Below are 26,611 nucleotides of genomic sequence, written 5' to 3'. Positions count from 1 at the left end.
ATGTGGAACATCCCACCCTCCACGCGGCAGAATGCGCGGAGCCCCACTGGTCCTAGCGAGGCCTTCCTTGAAAAGGAGTCCCAGGTTTGTGGCTGTTGCGCCCTGGGTTTCTGTCCCTTCTGTCCTCCTGGGACAGCCTTGTGGAGGAGTGGGAGTGTAATGTGACTTTTACACAAGGCCACACGAGGAAGCAGACGTGTTGACGATTTAGCAGTCCTGTCTTTATGGCCACACACACACACACACGTGTGCTTTGGAGCTTTGTGATGACCTGGAGGGAGTGATTATATGTGGATACGAGTCTCTGTCAAATGCTGGAAGGGCTGGGTGACTTCGTCATAGCTTCTGTCTCAATGGGCGGTGGAGGGCTTAGTTTACAGTCTCAGGGCTTTTTTCCTGTTTTTCCTCATCTCATTGGAGACCAACAAGGCATCGATGAGACACAGGATTGCTGCCGAGAGGCACAGGATCTGTCAGACACAATATATTTGGGAAGGAAAGACCATATTACTTTAACAACGATCTCAGTATCCATATCTCGTTGCTGTTCCTATCAGATGGTGTCAAGAGCTACAGCCTCTCCCTCCTGGCTGCTGTCAGCCGGGTTTGTTTTCCCAAGAAAATGGAAAACAGTGTGGTTTGCTGCCCACAAGTGGCCTGATCTTATGACCCACTAGCTACTAGACCAGTGGTTCTCAACATGTGGATTGCGACTCCTTTGCCCTAATGATCCTTTCACAGGGCTCCCCGAACACCAAGGGAAAACACAGATTTCTACCATGATTCCTAATTATGGTGAAATTACAGTTATGAAGAAGTAATGAAAATGATTTTATGGTTGGGGTCACCACAACACGAGGAACTGTGTTAAACAACCCCAGCATTAATTAGGTTGAAAACCACTGTATTAGGTCAATGCCTAATACATTTGTATTTGTAGCTCGAGTGCCTGGCAGAGTTGAGCCTGGGTGGTGGATGGTCTGGAGTTCTCTGAGGAGGGGACAGGTTTGAGATTCAGAAAACCCTCCTGAAGTGGCTATGAGATGAAGGGAGGGTGAACCTGGATAAGGCAGGAAGGCATGGAGGTGACCTGATGTCAGTCCAGGCCAGAAGAGAGGAAGGCTGGAGGTGTGTGTGTGGGGTGGGGGTGGGGGTCATGAAATGAAATCTCGGTTGATGAGTGGTCAGACTGGGACCAGGGTTGACAGCAGCTGGGATTCCAGCCATGGATATTTGTCTCTGTGGGCTACTTGATGACAGCTTCTTAGGAGGCCTTGTTTCAGCCCCTGTGTGAATTTCTTAGTAGAAAGGGTTCTGCTTCTAGCGCCCAGCTCCAGCTTTGCACAATGCAGTGCCGTTGGCAAATACTCACCAATGATGGAATGGACTTACGGAATTCAAACTCTTTTCAAAAGTTTCTGCATTTCTATTTAATGTGTGTGTGTATGTGTGCTTGTGTGCATTTGTGTGTGTGCATGTATGTGTTTGTGTGTGCGCATTTGTGTGCACGCATTTTTCCTTAAAATCACATGAACTCAAATCTGTGAAAAATAAAATTATGCCCCTGCAGGTCCCTGTCAGTCAAAGAGACAGCGTTCAAAAGCGCATCTCTAAGCTGTGTAGAGGTTAGAGACAACATGCAGGAGTCAGCTCTCTCCTTCCACTGTGTGGATTTTGGGTCTTGAATTTGGGCTATGATGCTTAGCAGTAAGTACCACTGGGACATCAAACCTGTCTTAACTTTGTTCTCTTCTTGGCTATTTTCTGTCCACATAATTAAACCAAGTTCCATATTTCCTTCCTCCTCCTATTCTCCAAAAATTTGATTGGCTATTTCCTGCATTCTTCCATTCAATATGCATTTAGGCTCAGTTTATCTAAGCTTTGTGACTCAGGGCGATGTCTTTAACCTCAGTTTAAAGATACACCCATGTGTCTGTAAACCTGAAAATTTAAAGCCTAAGTCCAGGACCACAGAAGTGGTGCTGTTGGCGTAGTGTTGGCCTGGTGTGCACATGGCCCTGGGTTTGATCCCCAGCACTGCAGAAACCACACACGGTAATGCATAGCTGTGATCCAGTATGGGATGGGGAATGTGTAGAAGCAGGGCAATCAGAAGTTCAAGTTTATCCTCAATCCCCAGAGACTGTCTTGGATTAGAGACGTTATTTATAGGACAACAAGATGAAGGAGGTGCCTAGGCTGTGCAGGACACACACGAGGTCCTTCAACACAGGCAGGATCCCTTCCTCCTTGGTCAAGCCAAATTACTCCATTCTGACCGTGCCTCCTTAGATCTTTGTTTAATATAGTTCTCTAGTCCAGGAAAAAAAAACCAAAGTTGCAGTGCGGTAATTCGAATAAGAACCGACCCTATAAGGTTTGGTGTCCAGTTGGAGAACTGTTTAAGAAGGACTCGGAGGCATGACTTTGGTGAAAGAGGGGTGTCATTGGGGGTGGGGTTTGTGGTTTCCAAAGTCCAAGCCATGCCTGGTCTCCCTCTCTGCCTGCTGCCTGTGGGTCAGATGTGAGCTCTCAGCTAGTGCTCCCGTGCTGTGCCTGTCTACCTACTGTTGTGCTCCCAACGATGATAGTCACAGACTCAGCCTCTGTGAATGTAAGCCAGACCCCAATGGAATACTTCATCTTATAGTCTCTTCACAGCAATAGAATGGTAACTAAGACACTTAATCATAAGGGATTTTTTTCCTTGCAGTGTTTATATGTATTGTCTATGGTTTTTAAAAGTTGTTCCATAGACTAATAAACTTATTTGAAGAATACATTTTGTGAGGTTTTTGAGCTTCAGGTTTGGGCCACTTGACATCATTTGAAGATGTCACTACACGAAAGAGAAGGGGGTTCTGAGAGATGTCTCAGTGGTTAAGAGCCCTTGTTGTCCTTGTAGAGGAGCCAGATTTGGTTCCCAGGACCCATGTGGAGGCTCACTACTGTCTTTAACTCCAGTTCCAGAGGATCCAGTGTCCTCTTCTGACCTCCACTGGTACTTGCTTGTATACATACCTACATACCTTAAAAATAAGTAAGTCTTATCTGTTCTGTTAATAACATCAGGATGGCCTTTCTTTTTCAGGGTCATCATATACTTTTTTTTCAGGGGGTGTCAAGACAGGGTTTTTCTGTGTAGCATTGGCTGTCCTAGAACTCACGTTGTAGACTGACCAGGCTGTCCTCGAACTCACAGAGATCTGCCTGCCTCTCCTGCTGGTGCTGGTATTAAAACCATGCACCACCACTGCCCGGCTTATATTATTTTTTCATTAACAAATGTTTGTATTATTTATTTGTGTGTGTATGTGTATGCACACATGTGCCCTGGTGTACTTGTGGAGGCTGGAGTACAAATTGTGAGTCAGTCTCTCCTATTATGTGGGCCTTGGGGATGAACATAGGTTGCTAGACTTTACCCACCTAGCCATTTCACAGGCCCCAGACCACTGATCTTAAATAGAATCTACGAATGCCTCTACTTACCCCTCCAATAAAACACAAATGCCTCCTTCGTTTTTCTTGAATTGTTATCAGAGCAACTACTCCAAGGAACACAGCTGAGATTAAACTGTTGATAAAATCCTGCAATGCAGAGTTGAAATGGGTCAACTGTAAATGAGAATGCAATTTAAAAATATTTAAAGTGGTCCGTTACCCATCCAAGGGCGGATACCTTTGGAACGCTTTCTCTTTGATTGACAGGGACCTTCAGGGGCATCATTTTATTTTTCACAGATTTGAGTTCATGTGATTTCAAGGTCTTGGATAGGACTTTGTCAAAACAGGTTTATTTTCATTAAAATACCATTAAGAATGTTAACATTTACACACACACACACACACACATATGAGAGAGAGAGAGAGAGAGAGAGAGAGAGAGAGAGAGAGAGAGAGAGAGAGAGAATGGGTGTGTGCACAAGTGAATGCAGGTGGATTTCCAGGTGGTTGTGAGCTGTCCTATGTGTGTGCGGTATCTGAGCTTGGGTCCTCTGTGGGAACAGTACCCACTCTTAACCCCTGAGCCATCTCTACATCCTCTTCCACCTTTTCTTAAAGGGTACAGCCATTCTAAATTCTATGGTCTAGGACTGGCCAAAAGTGGCCATACATAACATGACGCTTTTTTTTGAAGTTCTATATTTTAATGCGAATTCTTCATTTTTTCATAACTTATTTATTTTAATATATGTAAATATAAGGGTTGGGGAGGTAAATTTTATATTAATAGTTCATTTATTTACTTTATCCCCTACATCCAAAATGAATGCTCTGAAAGTTGGGTCCTATTATTTTGTTAGCACATGTGTCCTGAGAATCCACAAACCCATCTGAAGAGCAGACTCGATCTTCTGGAATGAATGGCTGTGCTGTTTTCTTTTGTCTGAGACAAAGCTAGAATAGAGTCAGCCCAATATCATCAAGTTCTTGTGTCCTTCATTCTGGGTTTTGGTTGGAAGCGCTCTTCAACTACAGATCAGCCTCTTCCTTTGTGTGCTGGAAGGGTGAGCATGGTTGGAAGGGGTTTCCCTTAGAGTGAAAGCTGTGGATTCCTTATGACTAATATGGTTTGATCAAACAAGACCCTTTGAAGCAATGGTCCAGATGGTCCAACAGGGAAGCTGGCTGAGATGGACCTGCCACACAGGATACTCCATGAGAGACCTGATTATCAGCATCCCAATCAGCAGGAAGCAGTTTAGAGAACAATGCCCATATTCCCAAATATTGTCTATAAATTTTTGTTTACATTTAAAGGGGGATGTGCTATAGAGATGGATACTTTGTGTTGATATGGATCTTGTTTTATTGATTCAAATTTAAGGTCAGTTTTGCTATATGCATATTTCTGCTCTTGATTAATATATTGTTTTTGTGCAGCTCATTTAAAAATGTAATGTATAATTAAGAAATACAGGTTAATAGATAGTCATCTGTAATTGCCAAACTTGTAGTCATGTTAGTTAGGTTTTCTAGATATAGAGATATATTTCAATTAGATAGGTATTCTTCAGATCTTTAAAAGACTACAGAATATGGCATTTAAAATATTTTAAGAAGTTAGGACTTTTCGTGACAATGAGACACATTTGCTCCTGGTAACACCAATCTACTTCAACAGGATGATGGGCATCAAAGAGGCTCCTTAAGGAGTTTGTTAGCCATTTGGGCAAGAAACTGCTCTTGCCTGAACCGCTTGGCTGAACTTGCAGGACTCACAGAAAAATGACTGCTGAAGTTGCCTAAAGAAGGTGAGACAGTCCATTGGGGTTCCTGTTTCATGAACGAGTCTGTCAGACATTCCGCAGGACACCGAAGAAAGTGACTGACAAACTGTCAATATAGGCAAAACTGTCTTTGAAATTTCCTGCTTCATGGAAAAGTTTGACGAATATGGGCCTGTAGGCTGAAGATGGATACTCCAACATTACAGGAGAACTTTGGGTGACTGTCCAGTTAGTGAGATGTCTCTATCAATTCTAGAGTTTTGGAAGTTGCTTATAATGCATTTCCTTTTTACTTAGATAATATTATATCCTTCTGGAGTCTTTGATAGAGTTGAAGAATAGATAGCTATAATCATAGTTTTCCTTAGTTATGATAAAAGATAAAGTAGATATAAATATTGTAACTTTAAATCTTGCTTGATACCTGTTTTGTTGTATGTAATTTTACTATGTTAAAGTTAAAACTTTTTTTGAAAAAATTTAAACAAAAGGGGAAATGGTGTGGGAAGTCCTTCTGTGAATATGTTGCTTTTATTGGTTAATGAATAAAAAAGTGGTTTTGGCCTGTGATAGGGCAGAATAGAGCTAGGTGGAGAAGACTGAGTTGAATTCTGGGAGGGAGAAGGCGGAGTCAGGGAGAAGCCACATAGCCAAACCAGACTCAGACGTGCAGGAACCTTGTCGGTAAGCCACAGCCACATGGTGATAATTAATGGAAATGGGTTAACCAAAGCTATAAGAGCTTGCTAGCAATACACCTAAGTGATTGGCCAAGCAGTGATTTAAATAATACAGTTTCTATGTGGTCATTATGGGAGTCTGGGTAGCTGGGAAATGAACAAGTGGCCTCCTATTACAATTGTACTTTGTATATAGTTGTTTTTTTTTTTTTTTAAAAAAAAATGTTAGTTAAAACCTTCACTTTTCATTTAGATGACAAGGGGGAAATGTGTGATAATTCGTTTGTGTTCTGACAAATAAACCCTGCTTTGAGATCAGAGGGTGGAGCTAGCCACTGTTAGCCATGCCTTTAATCCCAGAACTCAGGGGATGGAGACAGGATCTCAGCGCTTTGAGATGGAGGAAGGAGACAGGTAGGAAGCAACTGGCAACGGCTCCAGTTCTCTGATCTTCCAGATCTTTACTCCAATATCCGACTCCTAGAGTTTATTGATTAAGATTAGATTCATGCTTCAAAAGCTAGTTGGGGAAAAAAAACTAAGACCTTATCTTAAAAATGAAGAATATATACACACACACACACACACACACACACACACACACACACACACACACACAAAGTGTGGGGCTGGAGAGATGGTCCAGCACTTCTTGCTCTTTGCAGAGGACCTGGGTTGGGTTCAGAGCCTCCATGTGGTAACTTACACTGACTATAATTCCAGTTCCGTGGGATCTGGCACCCTCTTCTGGATTCTACGGGCACCAGGCATGTTTGCAGTGCACATTCACACAGGCAAGCAAAAATTCTCAGAGACATGCGTTTGAAAAGAGAGAAATGCAGCTCAGCGGTGGAGTGTTTGCCTGGCACACACAGACCTTAGATTCAACTCCTACCACCACATAAAGAAAGGAAGTGAGGTGTGGATGAGACAGGAGCCATGTCAGGGTTGTTCACCAAACAAGAGAGAACGGCCAAAGCAATCCAAATCCCTTATGGGATACGGCAGCTTGATTTTCTTGTCTGGATGCCGTGTAGAGTGTGTATGTGGTGCTAAGTACTGTGCCATCTCCGTCCACACTCTGCTGTTACAGAAACCCCATGAGGAGGGGCTCCTCCTCACACTTCCCCCCTTCTGCATTTCCTAGATGGGGAAACTCAAACTGCCAGGTCTAAGGAGTCTGATGACGGATGCTTGTAACCCAGTACTCAGGAGTCTCAGGCAGGAGGATGCTATTTTTAAAGTCAGCCTAAGCTGCCTGGTGAGCTCAAGTCTAGCTTCCTCTACACAGCAAAGCTTTGTCTCAGCCGTTCCAAACAGCCTCTTATCAATATAAAGGTCACAGAGCTAGTAAAGAAGGCCCCCAGGCAAGGGACTGGACCTCTGTTGACCACTGGACGGAAACATAGCGCCTCTCCAGCGAGCTAGGGGCCTCCAGGACTAGTTCAGGCATTCTCAATGGGTAAAGAAAGTATGGGAAAAGCCACACGGCATCCTTTCCTGGATACTTCACCCTTTAAGATTATGGCTTCTAAACCCATACATGTATGATTGTCCTCTAACCTGGAAGAGTTTTTTTTCCAACTTTTCCACATCTCTGTTATGCTAGCTCTGGTCTGGGGTGGGTTGTAAATCTGCGTGGGTGAAAAGCAGGAGCTTATGCTCTTCTACAAGCAACTCTAGTCTTCAACTAGGGGAAAACATGCGTGTGTTCGATCAGACAAGCCCTTTGCGATGGTCTCTGCATGCTCAACTACAAGCAGGAAGCTGTCCTGAAGGCTGTTCTGAAGACAGAGGAGTACAAGGCACCTTTCTGGGTTTGGAGGGAGGGTTCTCCCCTGGGACAGGACAATGCTCCATCAAAGTCTAAAGAGCTCTTTTGTCTTCCCTGGAGGGAAGTGAGGACAGGCTAACTCTTGGGGTTATGGGCAAAGCTTACACTGACATGATGAAAATGCATACTTACAAGCAAAGGCCAGTGGATACAGATCAGCAAGTGTTGAAGGGTTACCAAATATATTATGATAAAAAATAGGACGATGCAGGTTTCCTGAATCGTGATTGCTATAAACATCTCATGGGAGCCGCCAATGACGAAACAAAACACCGATGCCGCAACAATACACTGCAAGAAAGGAACAGGTTTGTTCAATGCATACAGCTGTTTACCCGTAGCAAATTTTAACTGGAAGCATCTGTTACATTGAATTCGATTATACTGTGGTAGCCTATATTTTAAAAAGTGTGTGTGTGTGTGTGTGTGTGTGTGTGTGTGTGTGTACAAGTTTATGTGTACAAGTGTGGTGTGTGCTCAGGGCTATTCTCCTGTCTCTGCTTCCCGTCTCCCTGCAGGAATGTTGGGTTGACAGGCGGCATCCCACCTCATCCAGAATCAGAAAGGGTTCTGAGGATCTGAACTCAGGCCGTCAGGCCTGTGCGGCAAGCTCTTTAGTTCCGAGTCATCTTTCCAGGCCCTGCCTGTATTGTTTTCCACAGATATTTTCTTTTTAACGTTGTTTTAAATTAGCTAATTCTTTTTTTTTTGGTAGTACTGGGAATTGAGTTCAGAGCACGCTACTACTGAGTGACATTCTTAGCTTTCATTTTTCAATTTTTAATTAACTAGTTAATTTTTTAATGCTAGGGATCAAACCCAGGGCCTTCATTATGCCAGGCATGCGATCTACTACTGAGCTACATTCCCAGCCCTACTTAAACATACTATTTTTATAAGTTAAATAATATATCTAATAAAGATTGAACACAAATGTTTTTAAATTTCTTTCTTATTCTCTATCCAAACCTAGTCTCTCTGTTTTGTTTTTCAGATTGGATCTCACTATGAAGCTTTCGTGGGCCTGAAACTCACTACATAGTACTACAAACTGGCCTCAAACTCACAGAGAACCACCTGCCTTTGCCTCCTGAATGCTGGGATTAAAGGCGTGCGCCACCACTCTAGCTAGTCTGTCTTCTGAAAAGAAATCACTACTCCTGGTCTGTATTTCTAGAAGGAAATCCAAGTTCACACTGGTTAAGTAAATAGATGTTGATTTGGAGAGAAACTGTGAGTTGGACAACCTGAGTTTTCTTTCTATCCAGTTGAGTACATCAGTCATTCCCTGGGAGATGCTAGGATTTCTCCCAATGACCAAGAATACAATCTTTGTCATATATTAAATTCTCAGATGTATTTGTGTCTCTTTTGAGTCTATTCTCCCATTGAGTTGTCAATTTTAAATGCTTTTCTTTTTAAAATTGTGTATGCGTGTTCCCATAGAAGCCAGAAGAGGGTTTCAGATCTCTGGAGCTGGAGTTGAAGGGGATTGTGGTCCAACTGACCTGATTGCTGGAAACAACTCAGCTAGAGCAAGAGCTCGTAAACTGCTGTGCTGTATCTCTGGCCTCCAGAGTGCTTTTCCAGTGGTAGGGTGGCTCACTTGCATCGTATTACTGTTTGATTCAGTTCTCCGTTTTCAGACCGTTTATGACACCCATGATTGCCACATGTTCTCCAACACAATTTCATCGAATCTTATAACCTATCTTTAATAGGATAGGTTATATTAAGAGTTCCAATAGCAAACCATCCTTGTGTTTCCTCTTTGTGGTACATGTTTTAAAAATACAGATGGATTTTTTTTTGTTAATATATTAACATTTTTTTCCCCCCGTTCTGGGGACCATCCCAGGACCTTACACAAGCTAAGCACCGGGAGCCTGAACATTATTTAATCTTCACATTGGTGCTGTGAGACTTCTATTTTGTTTGCTTTTGCTAAACCTGATCAAGTTTTGATGTCAGTATTAGACTGACTTTATAAAATAATCACTCATCAAAGGACAGGGACTCAGCTCCCTGGTGGAGTGTCTGGCAAGTCACAGGGCCCTGGATTCGGTCATCAGAGAACATAAATCGTCCCGAAATTTTAGTTTCTTCAAAAAGATTGAGCATCATCAAAATGATATTTCCTGATCTGAAAGAGCTGACCCTAACCATGTCTGGTCTGATTCACTTCTATAATTAAAAATCCCTTTGCTTATGTTTGTCAGGTGGGGGAGCGAGGGCATGGGACAGAGGACAGTTCACAGGCAATGTTCCTCTCCTTCCCCCGGGTGAGCTCTGCGGACTGAAGTCTGGTCTTCAGGACTGACCATAGCAGCATTTACACAGGAGCTCCCCTGCAGGCCCCTTGCTTTCCCTCTGCTTTTAGATGTTGTTCTGTTTGAATCTCTCTATTTTGGGATCAGTTCGGGTCGTTAAACTTTCCCTCCCGGAAGTTGTACGGCCCTGTCTGCAGGTCCCTTTATTTTCAATGGCATTCAGGACCATTTCCCCCATTCTCACTACTGTCCTTTTCGGTTTTTCCCAGATTGTTGCCTGTTGTGTACTGCTTGAGTAGGTCTTTTAAAGATGGAGGTTCTTACCAGTTGTGCTTGCTAGTTTACAACTTTCTGCTGTTTACTCACTAATTTTCTACTTTCATTTGTGAGGGGAAACCCTCAAGAAGGAGGGGAAAGGGGAAGGCACACCAATTTAGTACTGAGAATTGTGTGATCTTGGGTCTGTGGTGGCACCAGCATTTGCTCCCAGCACTCTGGAGATAGACACAGGCAGATCTGTACGAGTTCAAGGCCGCCCTGAGGTAGTGAACTCAAAAACAAACAAACAAAAAAAACCTGTGGAGCCTACGCTCCAGCAGCAACGTACTCAACCCTGGAGGCCACCACCTTCCCTCCACCCACCCAGGCAACTAGGCAGCTTCTGCTCACCATCCTCAAGACTTTCAACATTCCAGTAGTTGAGAACAAAAAGAGCTGGAAGCTGTCTCTGAATTTTTCTGGGACCTTGGTCCGGCCCTCAGCGCGTTTTTTGATGGATGCATGTAACTTGATCTTCTTAGACAGCTGGCGAGTTGGCATCTTCTGACTCTGTGCGGGCTTCTTTGGTGGTAACTTGCTGGCACCCTGTTCTTTCTGAACAGTATGTATAGATTTACTGGATGGTGTGGCGCTAAGTGGAAATCCCCTGGGAGACGTAACAGAGGCGATAGACTCCTTTGACTCGGAGTGTGAGGGAGCACCCAAGAATTGAGATTGAGATGTTGTGTCGCTGGAAGGGTGGCTTGACTCACGCCTGGAATTTGCAGGATTCATGGGGCATCCCAAGCCTGATTATGTCAGGCTGGCCGTGGGGCGCCAGTCGGCGCCTGTCCCCTTGGGGAACCAGCGTCAACGGCTGCGGGCAGCCTACCCGCGTGCACCAGCACTTGATGGCGGCTACCCAACCTCGCAGTCTGATATCCTTGTGGTGATCTGGGGGAAAGGTACTTTGCCTAGCCTGGAAACTCAAAATCCAGCAACCACTCCTGCAGGAGCTGCTGCCAGCAAACCCAGAGACAAGGGGTTCTGGAGTCATTTGGGGGTATGTCCGGCCAGGCGCCAGTTCTGCGCTATAAACAGTAAGGCTACCGGCAGAAAGCAAGGTCCAAAAATCTGTCAAGCTCCCACATCACCCAGCTAAGGGTTTGTGATAAAACAGCACGACCAAAAGCAACATCGGGGAGGAAAGGGTTTATTTCATCTTACAGCTTGAGGGCCTTTATGCAGGGAAGTCAGGGTGGGAACTCAAGGCGGGAACCTGGAGGCAGTAGCTGATGCAGAGGCCATGGAGGGGTGCTGCTGACTGGGTTGTTCCCCATGGCTTGCTCAGCCTGCCTTCTTAAGGCACCCAGGACAGAAAGCGAGGTCCTCCCACATCAATCATCAATCAAGAAAACGCAGCACAGGCTGGCCAAATCCGGAACATTTTCTCAATTGACATCCGGCTTTCCAAAGGACTCTCTAGCTTGGGTCAGACGGACGTAAAATTAGCCGGCGCGCACATTGAAATTAAAAAAATGAAAACTGCAGAAGATATATGGAAGAATAAAGAAATCAGTTTAATAATTAGTACAAAGGAATACAAATTATTGACTCCCGTCATCTCTGCTACGATTAGGAGAATTTTTCTGGTAAGGTCCACTTGGATTGAAGAGAAGTTTCCGGTACATGAGGGCACAATCAGCAATAGCAAACACTATTGTCAGCAGACCAAACACCTGCAAACGGAGACAGGGTCATCAACTTTTGTCCCACGAACCCTCAGGGAGCTGCCCGCTAGATCCCTTTCCTGCCAGGGCATGGGGCTTGCTCTGTGCTACCTACCACACCACCCTAAAGTGGAAGCTCATTGCTTGACTTTAGAACTCATTGCTAAGTTTCCCCCATGCCTACCCACAGTAAAGAAAAGGATAACAGTGGTACCTAGAACTCCCCCTGAGGTGGAACGGAAGTGGCCTCCTCTCCTTCTTGATTTGCTCTGCCCTGCATTCTTTAAAGCCCTCCTGACTGGATTTAGGTACCAACCAACATTTCTCTCTCCGCGATGAGCTCTTTGATTTTTCTATCAGCACGGTTGGCTGGGGGGAAGAGTTGGTGCTGGCAACAGATTAAGTCCCGGGGACCAGAGCTGTGATACGAGTTTTGCACTGTGCCACAGTGAACTCTCAGAGCTCGGGCAATGTCCACACAAGGCACAGGAGTCCAGACAGGCCCGAGGAAAATAAAACTGAGCTAAAGGGAAATGGAGAAAGCTGCAATTCCACTGCCAGAGAGACAGAGCCATTTCTTCTCTTGTGGGCTGGGCAGCGCTCCGTTAGTGGCTTCTCTACTGCTGGCTGCGCCGCTTCTCTTGTGCTAGGCTCTAAGCAACTTGAGGTTAATTGGCCCTCATGCCCCAGCCCAGTACCACCCTGAAGGAATACATAGTCTCCATTGTGAGCCACACAATTAAGATTTCCAAGAGTTTCATTTAAAAAGAAAAAAAAAAACTGAAATATTTTAAATGCATTTATTTAGCTCAACATATTCAAAATATTATCCCTTTACAGACTATTGCTATAATAAAAACGATTGATGACATATTCTATGTTCTTTTGCAGAGATAATACAATCTCTGATATTCAATGCATATTTTATATTCATAGCTTATCTCAAGTCATACTAGCCCCATTTCCTGTGTTCAGTAGCTACAGGGCTCCTGGCTGCTGTGCTGGCTAATAGCTCTATGTTCTCGGCATTTAAGCAATGAGCAAATGAGAGAAACCAGTAAATGAATCTGAGGCCTATGACTGCTTCATCTTTTTTCATACAAGACAGATAAAATTATCTTTACAATTGGGGGAGATTGATATTTAGGCATACCTCATTTCTAGAAAATTATATAATCTCTTATGAAGTTTCTTAGTGCGTAAAGGAGTAAAATCTAGGGTTCTGACAGACAAGGCTGAGAATGGTCAGTTCTATACAGCCCTTGTTAAGAAAGAACAAGAAAGAAGGAAGACCTTTCTAAGTCAGTTCTCTAGAGTAGAGCCTAGGAAAGTCAAATGACCAAATCCCAGAAAAATACCAGGTGGAGGGATAATGAAATTATTGAACTCTTCCATTTTGGTTTGCTTCTAAGGATCAAGTCTGACTAAACTGACTTGCGTCTCTGTAAGCAGTACTCAGAATAACTCTTTAGTTGCAAGGCTTCTTCCTACCTCCCTTGCAGGAAGGAACTCTATTCTATTGTATCTGAAGCCTTATGAGAATATATGATCTCACCTATGGTGATCTGAATTCTTTAAAAGAAAAACTCAGAAACCCACCCACCATGTTTCTTTTCTTTTTTTTTTTTTTTTTTTTTTTTTTTTTTTTTTGTTTAGCATCAAGTTTCTGGGAGCTCAGGGTTGTAACTGATTCTAGCAGCTTCTCTCAGTCTGGTACAGCCCGGTGAGGAGCTCTTTATTTGGCTAACTCCAGTATGAAACCTTGTCTACTTATGCGAATCAGGGAATGTATCTGCTCACACAAACTATAAGGCCGGTGGGCACTGTATGCCAGCCAGTTCAGAAGCCCCTGGCGTGAATACAGTGCAGCTTGCTGTAGTTGTAGCATACTTCCAAATGACTTTGCATCTTGGTCAAACCTGAAGAAACCTGAAAGACCCCTCCCCCCTTTCTGCTTACCCCTCCAAGGACCGTCATTGTTGAAGTTTTGGGTATCAGTGCCAACACAGACACAATAAGCATGAATAGTACTGTTACCATTGAGTTGATGATATCCTAAAAACACAGAACAGAAAAGTCAGCTTGCTATCAGAGACCAGCAAGGCTGGGAATACAGCTCAGATCTAGCATGACTCTGGGTCCTGGGTTCTATCCTTAGCATTGTTGGGTTGTTGGTGGCGGGGGTGGGGGTGGGGGGGGCGGAGAAGACCAACAAGTAGTGCTAGAAAAAGGTGGGGGCAGTTCCCTAAAAATTTTTAAAGCCATCTTTTATTCAATTTAGCACGCATCAATGTCTCTTGAGAAACTAAAATGCTATAGTAAAATAATGCTCTCCAACTACCAGCAAGTTTCTTCTAACACAACAATCATTTAATTAGTTAAGCATTTATATATATATATAAATCTATAAACATAGCTATAGCTAGAAGGAGAACTCATCTGGTTTGGAAAGTAGATAATTATGCCGAAGTTTTAGAGTACAAAGGGTCCCCTAGGAAGCTGGAATACTTGTTTTTTAATAGGAAATGTGAAGCAATCGGCTATCAAATATCTGTTACTAAAATGCAGTGAAGAAACCTGTCAGGCATGGCGGGTCACGCCTCTAATTCCAGTATTCAGGAGTTTGAGGTCAGCTTGTTCCAGGCCAGCCAGGGCCACACAGTGAGACCCTTTAGAAGACCCACCCCCAAACTGAAAACAGCACATATTTAGAGTGGTAATCTCCAGGATGAACCATCCACCCCCATTTGTAATGCAGCGGCTTGCCAAAGTCTGTTACTTCATAATAATTTCCCACAAGTGAAGCGTTTTAACAAGAGCAATTTACATTTTTAGATGGATGTGTATTGTGGGAAAATAAATTGTCCTTATCATGGAATGGTCTTGGCAGACTTGCAGTGAGCAGGCAAGAAGAGATCAATGAAGAAATACCAGACTTAGGAAGAAAAGCAGTTGATAAAAGAAAAAGAGGTTTGGCTTTGCAGAAGGAAAACAAAGTTGCAGCAGGCAATGAGATGGTTGTCTCGGGTTAACTCCCCTTTGGCTGGATACTCTGCTCTGCTTCCAGACAACAGGCCCCACTACCTTAGGCAGCTGTAAATAGCTGTGAATTAGGCTATCAATGGCTTTGTACAAAAGTGGCATTTTAGGGAGTGGTAGAACAGTGAGGGATCAGGAGTGGAGGATGTGCTGGGGGGTGGGAGGGCACGCGTATCTCAGAACATTTATGCTCTCTAGTGGAAATTTAGACCATTGTGTTTGTTTGTTTTCAGGCTACAGCCCAAGCTGGTCCTGTACGCAGCATGTAGCCCACACTGATCTCTAACTCAAAGACCTGTTTCAGCCTTCTGCATGCAAGATCGTAGGTGTAAGCCACTACACCCAACCTAAAACACCGTCTGTATTGAAAGCTCAATATGAAGCCAGGCATGATGGCACAGACCTTTAATTGCAGCGCTCAGGAGACAGAGGCGTGCAGATTTCTCTGAGTTTGAAGCAGCCTGGTCTACATAGCGAGTTCTAGCACATCCAGGGCTATTGAGAGAGACCCTGTCTCAGAGCAAAAACATGAAACCCTCAATATGCTGATAAGCAGGATGCAAATTTAATTACAATAAAATGGAGATTTCATAGCAATTTTGAGCCTGGGGCCCTGGGTTAGCTCCTTCCTTTATAATCTGTCAAGGAGAGCTAGAGAGGAACAGAGGCCTGGTTTACAGACTGTGTCAGGGCCTGGATACGGATGGCAGATCTGAGGGCAGACAGATGACCAGTGTCTTCTAGTCAGGGGGCACTGGCTGGAGGCTATCGGTGCTTATCATCCCCTTCTGCCCCTTACGGAGTAGCTGTGGTCCTCAGCCGCTGTCTCCTTCACTTTAACTTTTAACTGCCTCTGGCAGCTCTATTTCTCCCCGCGGTGGGAGACCCATTATTACTACCCTTGTCCTTCGGATTTCCTTAGGAAATAGGAGATTAGGCCAGTGGTGGCTTCCCCGTTTAAGCAGCCTCTCCTTCTGTGCTTAGGCTCATGATCTTCCTGATACCTGCCACTGACGGCAAGTCACTCTGGAGAAAGCCCTCCGGGACCACCAATGAGTACAGCTGCTGGGGAGTGGGGTTATGTATGTCAGTACTTCTCTTCCTATGTGACATCATCCACCGTTTCTTTCTTCAGGAAATGGTCTCCTATCTGGTGTCTGTGACACTGGGCCCCCTGGGGTCCTCTCCTGCCTTTTCCTGGCTTCTTCTCTCCGCTCCCTACCTTCTCTCTGAGCTCCGTTACCTCAGCTCTAGCTTCTCCTAGTCTGCAGATGTCATCAGTGTTTCCACCTGAAGAGCCTACCATCTGGCCGTTCAACTCTTTACTCTGCCTGTCTTAGCCAATTCTTCCACCCCGGTAGTCTTCCAAGGTGGGTATTCATACTTGGGGCACTGAGCCAGGAAGGGGGAAAGCTGAAGGCCAGTCTGGCTACGGGGTGAGTTCAAGGCCAGTTTGGGCAACAGTGGTGAGACCTTGTCTCAAAATAAAGTCAGAGGAGACATAGCTCAGCAGTACAGGACTTGCCTAGCATGTAGGAATCCGTGAAAACCATCCTCAGTAGGGCACCAATGTAACAGTTGTGTAGAAAGAAGATGTTGCATTCAATCACTAGTACTAGGAATCCTCCTTGAGAACTCCTGTCTCCATAACCTTACTCCACGTCTCTACCATTTTAATGACTGGTGATAACAGATTAAATGGTCTCTGAGAACTACTTCTAGTTTGGGGGTTATTTTCAATTTATTTTATTTTATTTTATTTTTATTTTGAGATAGGTCTGGCCCCCAGCTTCCTACGTTGCCAAGAATGACCTTTAACTTCTGATCTTCCTGACTCTACCTTCTGAGATGTTGATTATAGGTGTGTGCTAAATAAAACATCCGAGTTATGCTATGAAGAGGATCATGCGTGACAAGCACTCTACCAATTGAATTACACACCTCCAACCTGAAATGCTCATCACTGGCCTCCAAAGAGGGTTCCAGAAGATAACACTTAAAAGCACGCTTCTTGTTTGAGAACAGCTCTGAAGTCCTCTTCCCTAAGTAGTACTTAGCAGCTTGGATATAAGCATTTCAGAACACAAGAAGACATGACAAGTGTGGCAGAGGGGCTTGTGGCAGCCACCTGCCTAGCCAAAGAAGTGAGGGGGAGTGTTACAGGGGATACCCATGGAGACAGGATGTTGGGTTGTAACTTGTGAGAGAAGAGAGAGGTAACAGTTGATCGGTTTTCGCTAGAACTGATTTTGTAGTGCCTGACTAAAGGGTCATATAGACCTCCACCAATAATTTCCATTATTACTGTCTATTGTGACAGCTCTGGGAGCCATGGCGGCTCTTGACCAGACAACATTCCTCATGCTCTGAGTCTGGCAGCTAATGTCTAATGTTACAAAACCTGGCTCAGAAAGATCAGTTGGAATTATCACAAACAACTACAGAATTTCCAAGTATGATCAAATCGTATTTTATTGAATGTTTGACTTAAATGGTTTGACTTTCCACTTTGTGATGAGGGATGGGCAAAGATAGTTTCTTGTTGTATCTGCCTGTAAGTCTGGAACTATATTCACATGCATTTAAAAATGAGGCAAGACATCATAAACGGAGAAAACTCAAAGCAATTCCACCAAAACCAGGAACAAGACAAGCTTGTTTGCTCCATATCTATTCAACATAGTACTCAATGTTTTAGCTACAGCATAAGACAACTGGAAGACTAAGGGATACAACTAGGAAAGGAAGAAATCAAAGGATAGTTATTTGCAGATGATATGACATATACATAAGTGACCCTAAAACTTCTACTGATAGACACTTTTAGCAAAGTGGCTGGGTGAAAGACTGACTAATTACAAATAACAAATGGGACAGAGAGAGAAATCAAGGAAACAACACCTTTCACCACAGCCTCAAACAATATAAAATATCTTGGCGGCAACTTTAACCAAACAAGTGAAAGAACTGTTGATAAAATCTTCAAGTCTTTAAAGACAGCGATTGAAGAAGATATCAGAAGATGGAAAGATCTACTATACCCATGAATCAGTGGCTTAACATAGTAAAAGTGGCTATCCTACCCAAAACAATCTACAGAGTCAATACAATCCCCATCAAAATCCCAACCCAATTCTTTACAGATCTTGAAGGGACAATGCTCAACTCCACGTGGAAAAACCAGATACTTAGTACAGCTAAAACAATCATGAACAATAAAAGAACTACTGGAGGGACCACCATCCCTGATATCAAGTTATACTACAGAGCTATAGTAATAAAAATCACATGTTGATCAATGGAATTAAAGTGAAGACCCAGACATAAAACCATACACCTATGGACATCTGATCTTTCCAGAAAGAAGCCGGAAATGCATACTGGAGAAAAGACAGCATCCGCACCCAATGGTGCTGGTCACACTGGACGTCGGCATGTGGAAGAATGCAACAGACTCACATGTACACCCTGCACAAAACTCATGTCCAACATAAAACCAGATACACTGAACCTGACAGAGGAGAAAGCAGGGAATGGCCTTGAACTACTTGGCACAGGACACGAATTTCAGAACAGAACACTGATAGCACAGGCACTAAGATCAACAATTAACAAATGGGACCTCATGAAACTGACAAGCTTCTGTAAGGCAAAGGACACCATCCATTGGACAAAGTGACAGCCTACAGAACCGGAAAATAATTTTACCAACTCCACTTCTGATAGAGGACTGATATCCAAATATATAAGAATTCAAAAAATTAGAAATAAAAAATTCAAATAATTCAATTAAAAAATGAGGAACAGATTTAAACAGAGAATTCTCAATAGAGGAATCTCAAATGGCTGAAAAACACTCAAAAAATGTTTAATGTCCTTAGCCATCAGGGAAATGCAAATCAAAACTACTTTGAGATTCCATCTGACCTCTATTAGAATGGCTAAGATAAAAACCACAAGTGACAGCTCATGCTGGTGGAGGATGTGGAGCAAGGGAAACACCCCTTAACTGTTTTGGGAATGCAAACTTGTATAGAGGCACTCTGGCAATCAATAGGGCAGTTCTACATCAAGATCCAGCTGATACCACTCCTGGGCATATACCCAAAGGACACGCTATCCTAACACAAGGACACTTATTCAATCATGTTCATTGTTGTTTTATTATAATAGTCAGAAACTGGAAATGACCTAGATGTTCCTCAACAGAAGAATGGATAAAGAAAATGTGGTACATTTACACGATGGAGAACTACTCAGCTGTTAAAAAAAATGACATCATGAAATTTACAGGCAATGAATGGAACTTGAAAAAAATCACTCTGAGTGAGATAACCCAGAAAGATAAATATGATATGTATTCACTTATAAGTGGATATTAGCCATTAAGTAAATGTTAACCAAGTCACAATCTGTAGACCCAGAGATATTGAATAAAGGGAAGAGGTCTGGGGGGGGGGGGGTGACAGGAAAGGGAAGAGTGTCAGCTGCTGGGAGATGGGTTGGAAAAGTTGACTGGAACATGCAGGGTGGTATGGAAACCTAACACAGTGGAAAATTCCTGAAATCTATGAAGGTGAGCCTAATGAGGATCCCCCTTAGAAATGGGGGACACTGAGTCTCACTGGCCATCTCTTGTTGCCAGGGGAGGCTTCCAGTGGTAGGACTAGGGTGCATTCAATTGAGTTGTTGGCCAAGGAGGGATGTCCCATGGAAATCCCAGAACAACCCAGGGTGTTGCTAAGACTAAAGGCTGCTCTCTCCAAACTGACAGCAAGGCCTCACTGCTGAGAACAACATCCACACACTCACTGAATATGGATAAGTACAGTTAATGCCTTCGCCCCTTATGTCCTAGTCTCTTTGGTGTGGGAAGGTCCTCTGCATGCTACTGAAAGAGGAATGTAACACTAACCCACCCACAAAACCTTTGACCTGCAATCTGTCCTGCCTGCAAAATATGCAAGGGCAATGGTGGCACAGACTGTTTGGAAGCAGCCAACCAATGTCTGATTTGACTTAAGGCCCACCCATGAGAAGGAACTCATACCCTACACTGCTTGGGTAACTGAGACCTATGGTCTCTAACAAACACTACTTATCTTAAAGCAAACAAACAAACAAAATCCAAAAACCAACAACAACAAAAACCAATGCCTTATCCAGTCATCATCAGAGAGGTGGCTTCCTCCAGGAGCAGATGAAAACAGATGCAGAGATCCACGGCCAGAGACCCAAAGAGAGAATCTAAATTGGAAGTTTCCATCAAATCCCTCTCTTCAGACAATCCCAAGGAAGAGGAGGCAGATTGTAGGAGTCGGAGGGAATGGAGGACACCAGGAGAACAAGGCCCTCGAAATAACTAAGCAAGGCACATACGAACTCACAGAGACTAAAGCAGCAAGCACGGGGCCTACATGGGGCTACACCAGCTCCTCTGTGGATATATTATACCTATTATCTTAGTATTTTTTTTTTTATGGGATTCCTGACTGTGAGAATGAGTGAGTTTCTGACTCTTGTGCCTGCTCTTGGAACTCTTTTCTTCCCGTTGGGTTGCTATGTCCAACTTTGATATGATATCTTTTGCTTCCTCTTAATACATTTTATTTTGTCATGTTTGGTTGTTTTCTCTTAGGAACCTGTTCTTTTCTAATGAGGGACAGAAAGAGTGGTTTGGGAAGGGAGAAGAAGTGGGGAGGAACTGGGAAGAGTAGAAGGAGGAGAAACTATTATCAGGATATACTGTATAAGAAAAGAATCTATTTTCAATAAAAGGGAAAATAGAAAGGAGACAAAAGTTAAGACTATGCTCTAATTTATTAACACAGTTCTAAATTTAAATTTCTTTAGGACATTTCTACTCAAGAGAATTCTCCAAACAAATAGGTCGGCAGCCACATCTACTGGTAGGAGCAGTAAAGAGAATTTGTGTCCTGTGGTTGCCCTGGATCCCTGAGAGCCTTCCCCAAAGACCACATGGAGCCCTTAGCAGTGAGCAGAGATCACCTTAAGGATTGAAGAGAACCAAGTGATTAATTACAGTGTCTTCCTATGGCAGGCAAGAGTTTAGGGTTGGAAAGGATCACTTACAAGCAAAGGCCAAAACAACCATCTCATCAGTTTGTCAAGTCTGCACATATACAAAGCTATGAAAAATAAAATAATGGAGAATTCAAATCCAGTGATAACGATGTATGGTTCCGGGGCTTGTGCGATGATGAAAAAGGTCATAGATGCCACAGTTACTACCTAGAAGGAGAAAACAATGATTTAGTCATTGGCCATACGCGCTTAAGCTATAGGAACAATGGGTTTACTTATGGTGGGGTGTATGCATGCTGTGTACTACTGGCGATCGACTACAGGGTCTCATGGATGTGAGTGCTGAACCATTGAATTACATACACCTGTAACCCCAAAATGATGTCTAAAAACAACTACGTAAGATTTCTGTAAGACACCGTGGGCATGAGAGATAGGACTACACATGTGGGCATTGACCTCAGTTTGTGTTTTAGAGGAGTAAGTGCTTCTCCGGTCATTTCCCACACATGTCGGGATTTTTTTTTACCCCCAAATATCTTCTCTGCCAGCTCTTTCCTATAAGCACACCTAAGTTGTCTTCTCTTAAGACACCCCTCCCCAAGTCTTTTCCTCTCATCTTCTCCAGAAAAACCCTGTTCTGTCCCCCACCCCACGCTCCTTGTTACATCTACATCTGGCTGCTTAGAATTCTTCATTACTCATTCCCTCATCCTTCCTTAACTATTAGTAATTTGCAATCTGCTGTTAAACTTGAGCTGAACGTTGCCATGAGGGTAAAGGTGAAGGGGAGGCGAGCAGGAGGTGGAGGAGGTGGGTTTAAACATACTGCCAGAAGAAACAAAAATCTGATGTTTAAGACTTACTACTTAATGTACAATGCACATTTTTATATAATGCCTCTCACTAAACACAAAGCCATTAGAATTAAGGGACAGCTAAAGACTGGAAACAACCTCAGTGATGCCAATTAGTGACTGGATAAAGAACACGTGATCAGTGCTGGGATACAGCTCCATGAGAGGTATGAGGTCACTAACCTAGCATATGTGAAGGCCTCTGTTAATCTCCAGAATCACACACACACAGACACACACACACAGACACACAGACACACACACACAAAGACACACACAGACACACAGACACACACACACACACACACACACACACACACACGGGGTGTAGGGGGAGAGACAAGTCTACCTGTCCACACAATGGAGTATTAGCAGCAAAAAGAAGGAAGTATTGATACGGATATACTATTGACATGTGATACGGAAGAATCTCAAAATAATTATGATGAATGAAAGACCGATAAGACGAGAATACACTATATGTCATTTATATAAAATTCTGGGAAACAAAAGCTTATCTGCAACTACAGCAAAAGTTGCAGTTACAGTAAGCAGATGAGTCAATCCCAGGATGAGAGTAGGCAGGAAGGAGCCGCTACCAGGGCCATGAGAAGCACATCAGTGGTCTAGGTGTTAATATGTGCCACTTAACCAGACACACTCGGAGAAGTGCACGATTGAGTCATTTCCTTGAGCAAGTTGCCATAGAAACACAGATCCTACGGTGGCTCTGACAGCATCAGGTGACACAACCCCACAGGACCACTGCTGTCCCAGCAATCAACCCAGCTACGAATGCGTGCCATGTGTGGCTGTACTAAATATCCCGACTGTGGTGACCGTTTCATGGGCCCGTGTCAAAACTGATCACATGACATGTCCCATGCAAATGCACGTGGCTTTTCCATCAGCTATTGTAACACAGACAGGCATCTAAAATGTAAATTTGTTCATACACATCCTCATTTATTTAAAAATCCTTCGAGGCTACAGTCTCCACGATTGAGCCTCCCTTTCACCGTGTGTTCAAAATCTAGGAGTCCAAGATCTGGTAACGCTGTGGTGCTACACTGGACTCCTCCCTTTCTCTTACCCCACATCTGGACCAGTAGCAAATCTTAAGCACAGACTCCCAAATCCTTTTTTTTTTTGGTTGGTGGGTGGTGACAACAGGGTTTGATCATGTCACCCTGACTCGCCTAGAATTCACTCTGTAGACCAGGCTGGCCTCAAACTCACAAGGATCTGCCTGCTTCTGCCTCCAACACACTAAGATTAAAGGTGTGTATAAAAGGTATACACAAAACATAAATGAATTCTGCAGTTAGATTTGGGCTCTATCTCTAAGATATCTCATTACATATACATAGACACAGATATTACGAAATCCAAGACAGTTCTTGTTACAGGACAGTTGATCACACTGTGAACCCCGAGACTGTGCTAATTAGATAAAAATCAACCTTGGGTCAAGGGGTAGAACCAGCAACGAGTTGACAGGAAATAGCCATAGGGAGCTAGAGAGAGTCAGAAAAAGGATAGAGAAGCAGACAGGAAGTAGTGAGGAGGGACTTTTGAGCCTGGCAGCCTTTTGGGTGGAAGGGAAGCTCTCTTGCTGGGCTGCTGGCTAAGGAGGAAGGTCTGCTGGTTGCTTCCTGGCCTCTCTGAGATAGCAGGTTTTCACCCCAGTATTTAGTGTTAAGATAGAATACTTGTTGTAGAGCACTTATATTTAAGTAAACAAAAATCAAAGCTGGACATGGTAGAACACACCTAGAATCTGTCTGAAATTCTAGCTTTGGGGAGGTGGAGACTCTGGTGCTTGCGGGTCAGCCAGCCTAACCTGATTGGCAAACCTGAGGTCAATAAAGAGACCCTGTCTCAAAAGCCAAAGTGGGCGGCTCCTAAAGACGACCACCAGAAGCTGACCTTTTGGTGACTAGATACAACAGTTTTATGATTCAGGACTTTTATCTTGGTGACTAAATGAAAGAATTCTCTGAGTTAGGAATCCACTTTTGTCTTGGTTCCTCTTTGTTCCAGCTACTCGTCCAGAAGCTGGAACACACTGCTTAACTATTTACTTATGGGCTGGAGAGATGGCTCAGTGGTTTAAAGGCTAGACTCACAACCAAAAATATAAACATTTATTTATGTTTAGGCCTCATGTGTGCAGTGTCCAGGGAGGCCAGAAGAGGGCAGCACAGGCCCTGGAGCCGGAGTTACAGGTGGCTGTGGGACACTCAACATGAGTACCAGCACAGAACCCCACTTCTCTGTAAGAGCAGTTTCTTCCTGTAAGCGCGGAGCCATCTCTCCAGCCCCTCACACTGTATCTAGACATAATAGAGGGGGCTGGAGAGATGGCTCAGTGGTTAAGAGCACATCCTGTTCTGGCAGAGGACTTGGATATGCTTTCCAGCACCTATGTGCAGGTTCACAATCATCCATAGCTCCAGGGCCAGGAGATCCGACACCCTCTTCTGCCTCCCAAAGGCACCAAGCACTCACGTGGTGCACATAAATACACATAGGCACGTGCTCACACACACACACACACACACACACACACACACTGTTAAAGAAGAAGTAATAGCATATGGGAGTGCCCTCAACTCCAGCATTGGGTATCAGGGACAGGTGCACAGACCCTATCAAAAACAAAACAGAACAACACAAAAGAAGGAATATCCAACTTAACCCCCCCCGCCCCGCCCCAACACACACACACACACACACACACACACACACACACAAAGCCATCTTTCTCTTCTAGAAAGAGTGTTCTAGAACTTATGGAACCTAATGTCAAACTCCAGGTCGTCAGTCACTTTCTTAGTTAAAGAAACCAGATGTTGCCTCTCCCTTGGCACCCGAGGTACTTTTCTACATATCTCTTGTGAATCATAGCTTGTAGCGATTTCTTAAAGTCACAGATTTCTGGCACGGGGAAGATTTCAAATGGAATTTAGTTTACTCGTTCACCTCAAGTTTAAATCTCCTTTGCACAAGGCTTACCAGTGCCCATCTCTGCGGTCTGTTGCCTGGGAAACACTGCCTTCTCTGGTGGTCGTTTAGTTTTGGCATGCTTTTTTTTTTTTTTTTGGAAAATATAAAACTCTTCTTCCTGTTATGTGGAAATGTTCTCCTTGTAATCTTTAACTATGTCATTTCAACTCTTCAAATTTTAAACTGCTTCTTTTCCCCTTCCCTCTCAGTTTTCTTACATTCCTTCAACTATGGTTGTTTGTGAATGAAAATGAGGACATGGCCCCTCCTAGCTATGATTCAGGAGAAGGATTTTATTGTAGATCTGAGGGCAAGTACAGTCAGAGGCATCCGGAAGAGACTAGACTGAACGGAATCCTGAGAAGCAGGGGTGGGGAGCGAGAGAGGAAGAGAGCAAGAGGAGAGAGGACAAATGGTCCAAGAGGGCAGTTGAAGACCACGAGAGCGGGTTGGAATGGCCTGTTTATATAGAAAGGAGAAGGTAGGAGGTGGGATGGAAAGGAAGTCCGGCCCCTGGGCTGAATAGGTTTAGGGTAGGGGACCCGGGGAGAAGTGCTGGGAGGAAGTACGGAGTGAACCCTGTCCCTGGTTTGGGACCGTCACGACAGTTTGTACTTTTCTCATCTTTCTCCAAAGCTCTGTGCAGAACTGACCGCAACTCCCCGTTAGGTCTGGAGCCCTAATAAGGACAGAGGAATCTTTGCCCTTGCTCGGGGTTGAACCAGTTCTGAGCTGGGCAACACCTAAAGTCCGACTTACAGTTAAAGATCGTCAACCTTTTATTTTATTTTTATTATTATTTTAACCTTGTTGGGTTTCTGAATAGTGAGACCGAAGCTGCCTTGTCTAATAGGCTACCTCCAAGTTTGTGACTCCAAATGCGGGGTGTTCAGGTAGATCTATGGGTGTGTTCCTACACCATCTGAAGAGGAAGTCACTCTACCCCATGGTTCTTCTCCCAGCGTGTAGAGCAACAGAGCAAAGCTTTGCAAGTGGAAAGGCGTGGCTGGAAACAAGGTGACCGCGCAAATGCTGCCCCAGACTTCTTAACCCAGTCTTCTCCACTCCGGAGTAACCTACCCACTGCCCTGCGTTCCCGCCCTGGTCCTCACCATCCGCAGCATCTTCACAAGGCCTTTCACGCTCAAGCAGAAGGACCGTTCCACATCCTGCTCTTTAGACTCCATCTCTCCCACAGATCCAACAGTCACGCTTCTCATTCAAGCCTTCTCAGTTAATTGCTCTCTCCAGGACTCGCGCCACATTCTTAACTGCCGCGGCGGAGCCAGCAGTACTTCTCTCTGTTGCAAGCCCCGGCGCCGCGCGTGCGCACTAGTGCAGGCCTCCGGCTCTTGCTCCGCCCGTCTCTAAACTCCGGAGCTCAGACGTGGAGCATGCTGGTGTGCACCTTCTCACCCGGGCCAGCGCCACCACTGCTCTCTGTCCAGGAGCTTCTTTTGTGGAGAAGCACTGTTGGAGTAGGAGGAGGAAGACCCAAGAATGGCAGCCCCACCTCCTTGTCCTTTGAACATCTCAAATGTCACCTCCTTAGGGTTTTCCTTGTCTAGAGCGACCAGTCATTCCTCTGCATTTTTTTTTTGGTAGCTTGGCTAGATTACAAGAATATCCCGCCGGAAAATGTTGATTCACTG

The 26,611-nt window shown here is 44.2% G+C and overlaps 2 protein-coding genes across 2 annotated transcripts; both read right to left on the bottom strand.

The window, feature by feature from the left end:
* Nucleotides 1–374: 374 nt before the first annotated feature.
* On the bottom strand, nt 375–11,074 carry Cmtm1 (CKLF like MARVEL transmembrane domain containing 1). The gene is made up of 4 exons (XM_075978010.1): nt 10,691–11,074; nt 7,884–8,042; nt 3,496–3,594; nt 375–470 (listed from the first exon to the last, which is right to left on the bottom strand). The coding sequence occupies exons 1-4, from the start codon at nt 11,072–11,074 to the stop codon at nt 375–377; spliced, it is 738 nt and encodes a 245-aa protein (XP_075834125.1).
* Nucleotides 11,075–11,838: 764 nt separating this feature from the next.
* Cklf (chemokine like factor) lies at nt 11,839–26,360 on the bottom strand. The gene is made up of 4 exons (XM_075977055.1): nt 26,072–26,360; nt 21,142–21,300; nt 13,969–14,064; nt 11,839–12,018 (listed from the first exon to the last, which is right to left on the bottom strand). Exons 1-4 carry the CDS (start codon nt 26,177–26,179, stop codon nt 11,887–11,889), a joined length of 495 nt encoding a protein of 164 aa, XP_075833170.1. The 5' UTR covers nt 26,180–26,360; the 3' UTR covers nt 11,839–11,886.
* Between the last annotated feature and the right edge of the window lie 251 nt (nt 26,361–26,611).

The sequence above is a fragment of the Microtus pennsylvanicus genome, chromosome 6, assembly GCF_037038515.1.
Source record: "Microtus pennsylvanicus isolate mMicPen1 chromosome 6, mMicPen1.hap1, whole genome shotgun sequence".
NCBI lineage: Eukaryota > Metazoa > Chordata > Mammalia > Rodentia > Cricetidae > Microtus > Microtus pennsylvanicus.
This window is presented reverse-complemented; position numbering and strand designations above follow the sequence as displayed.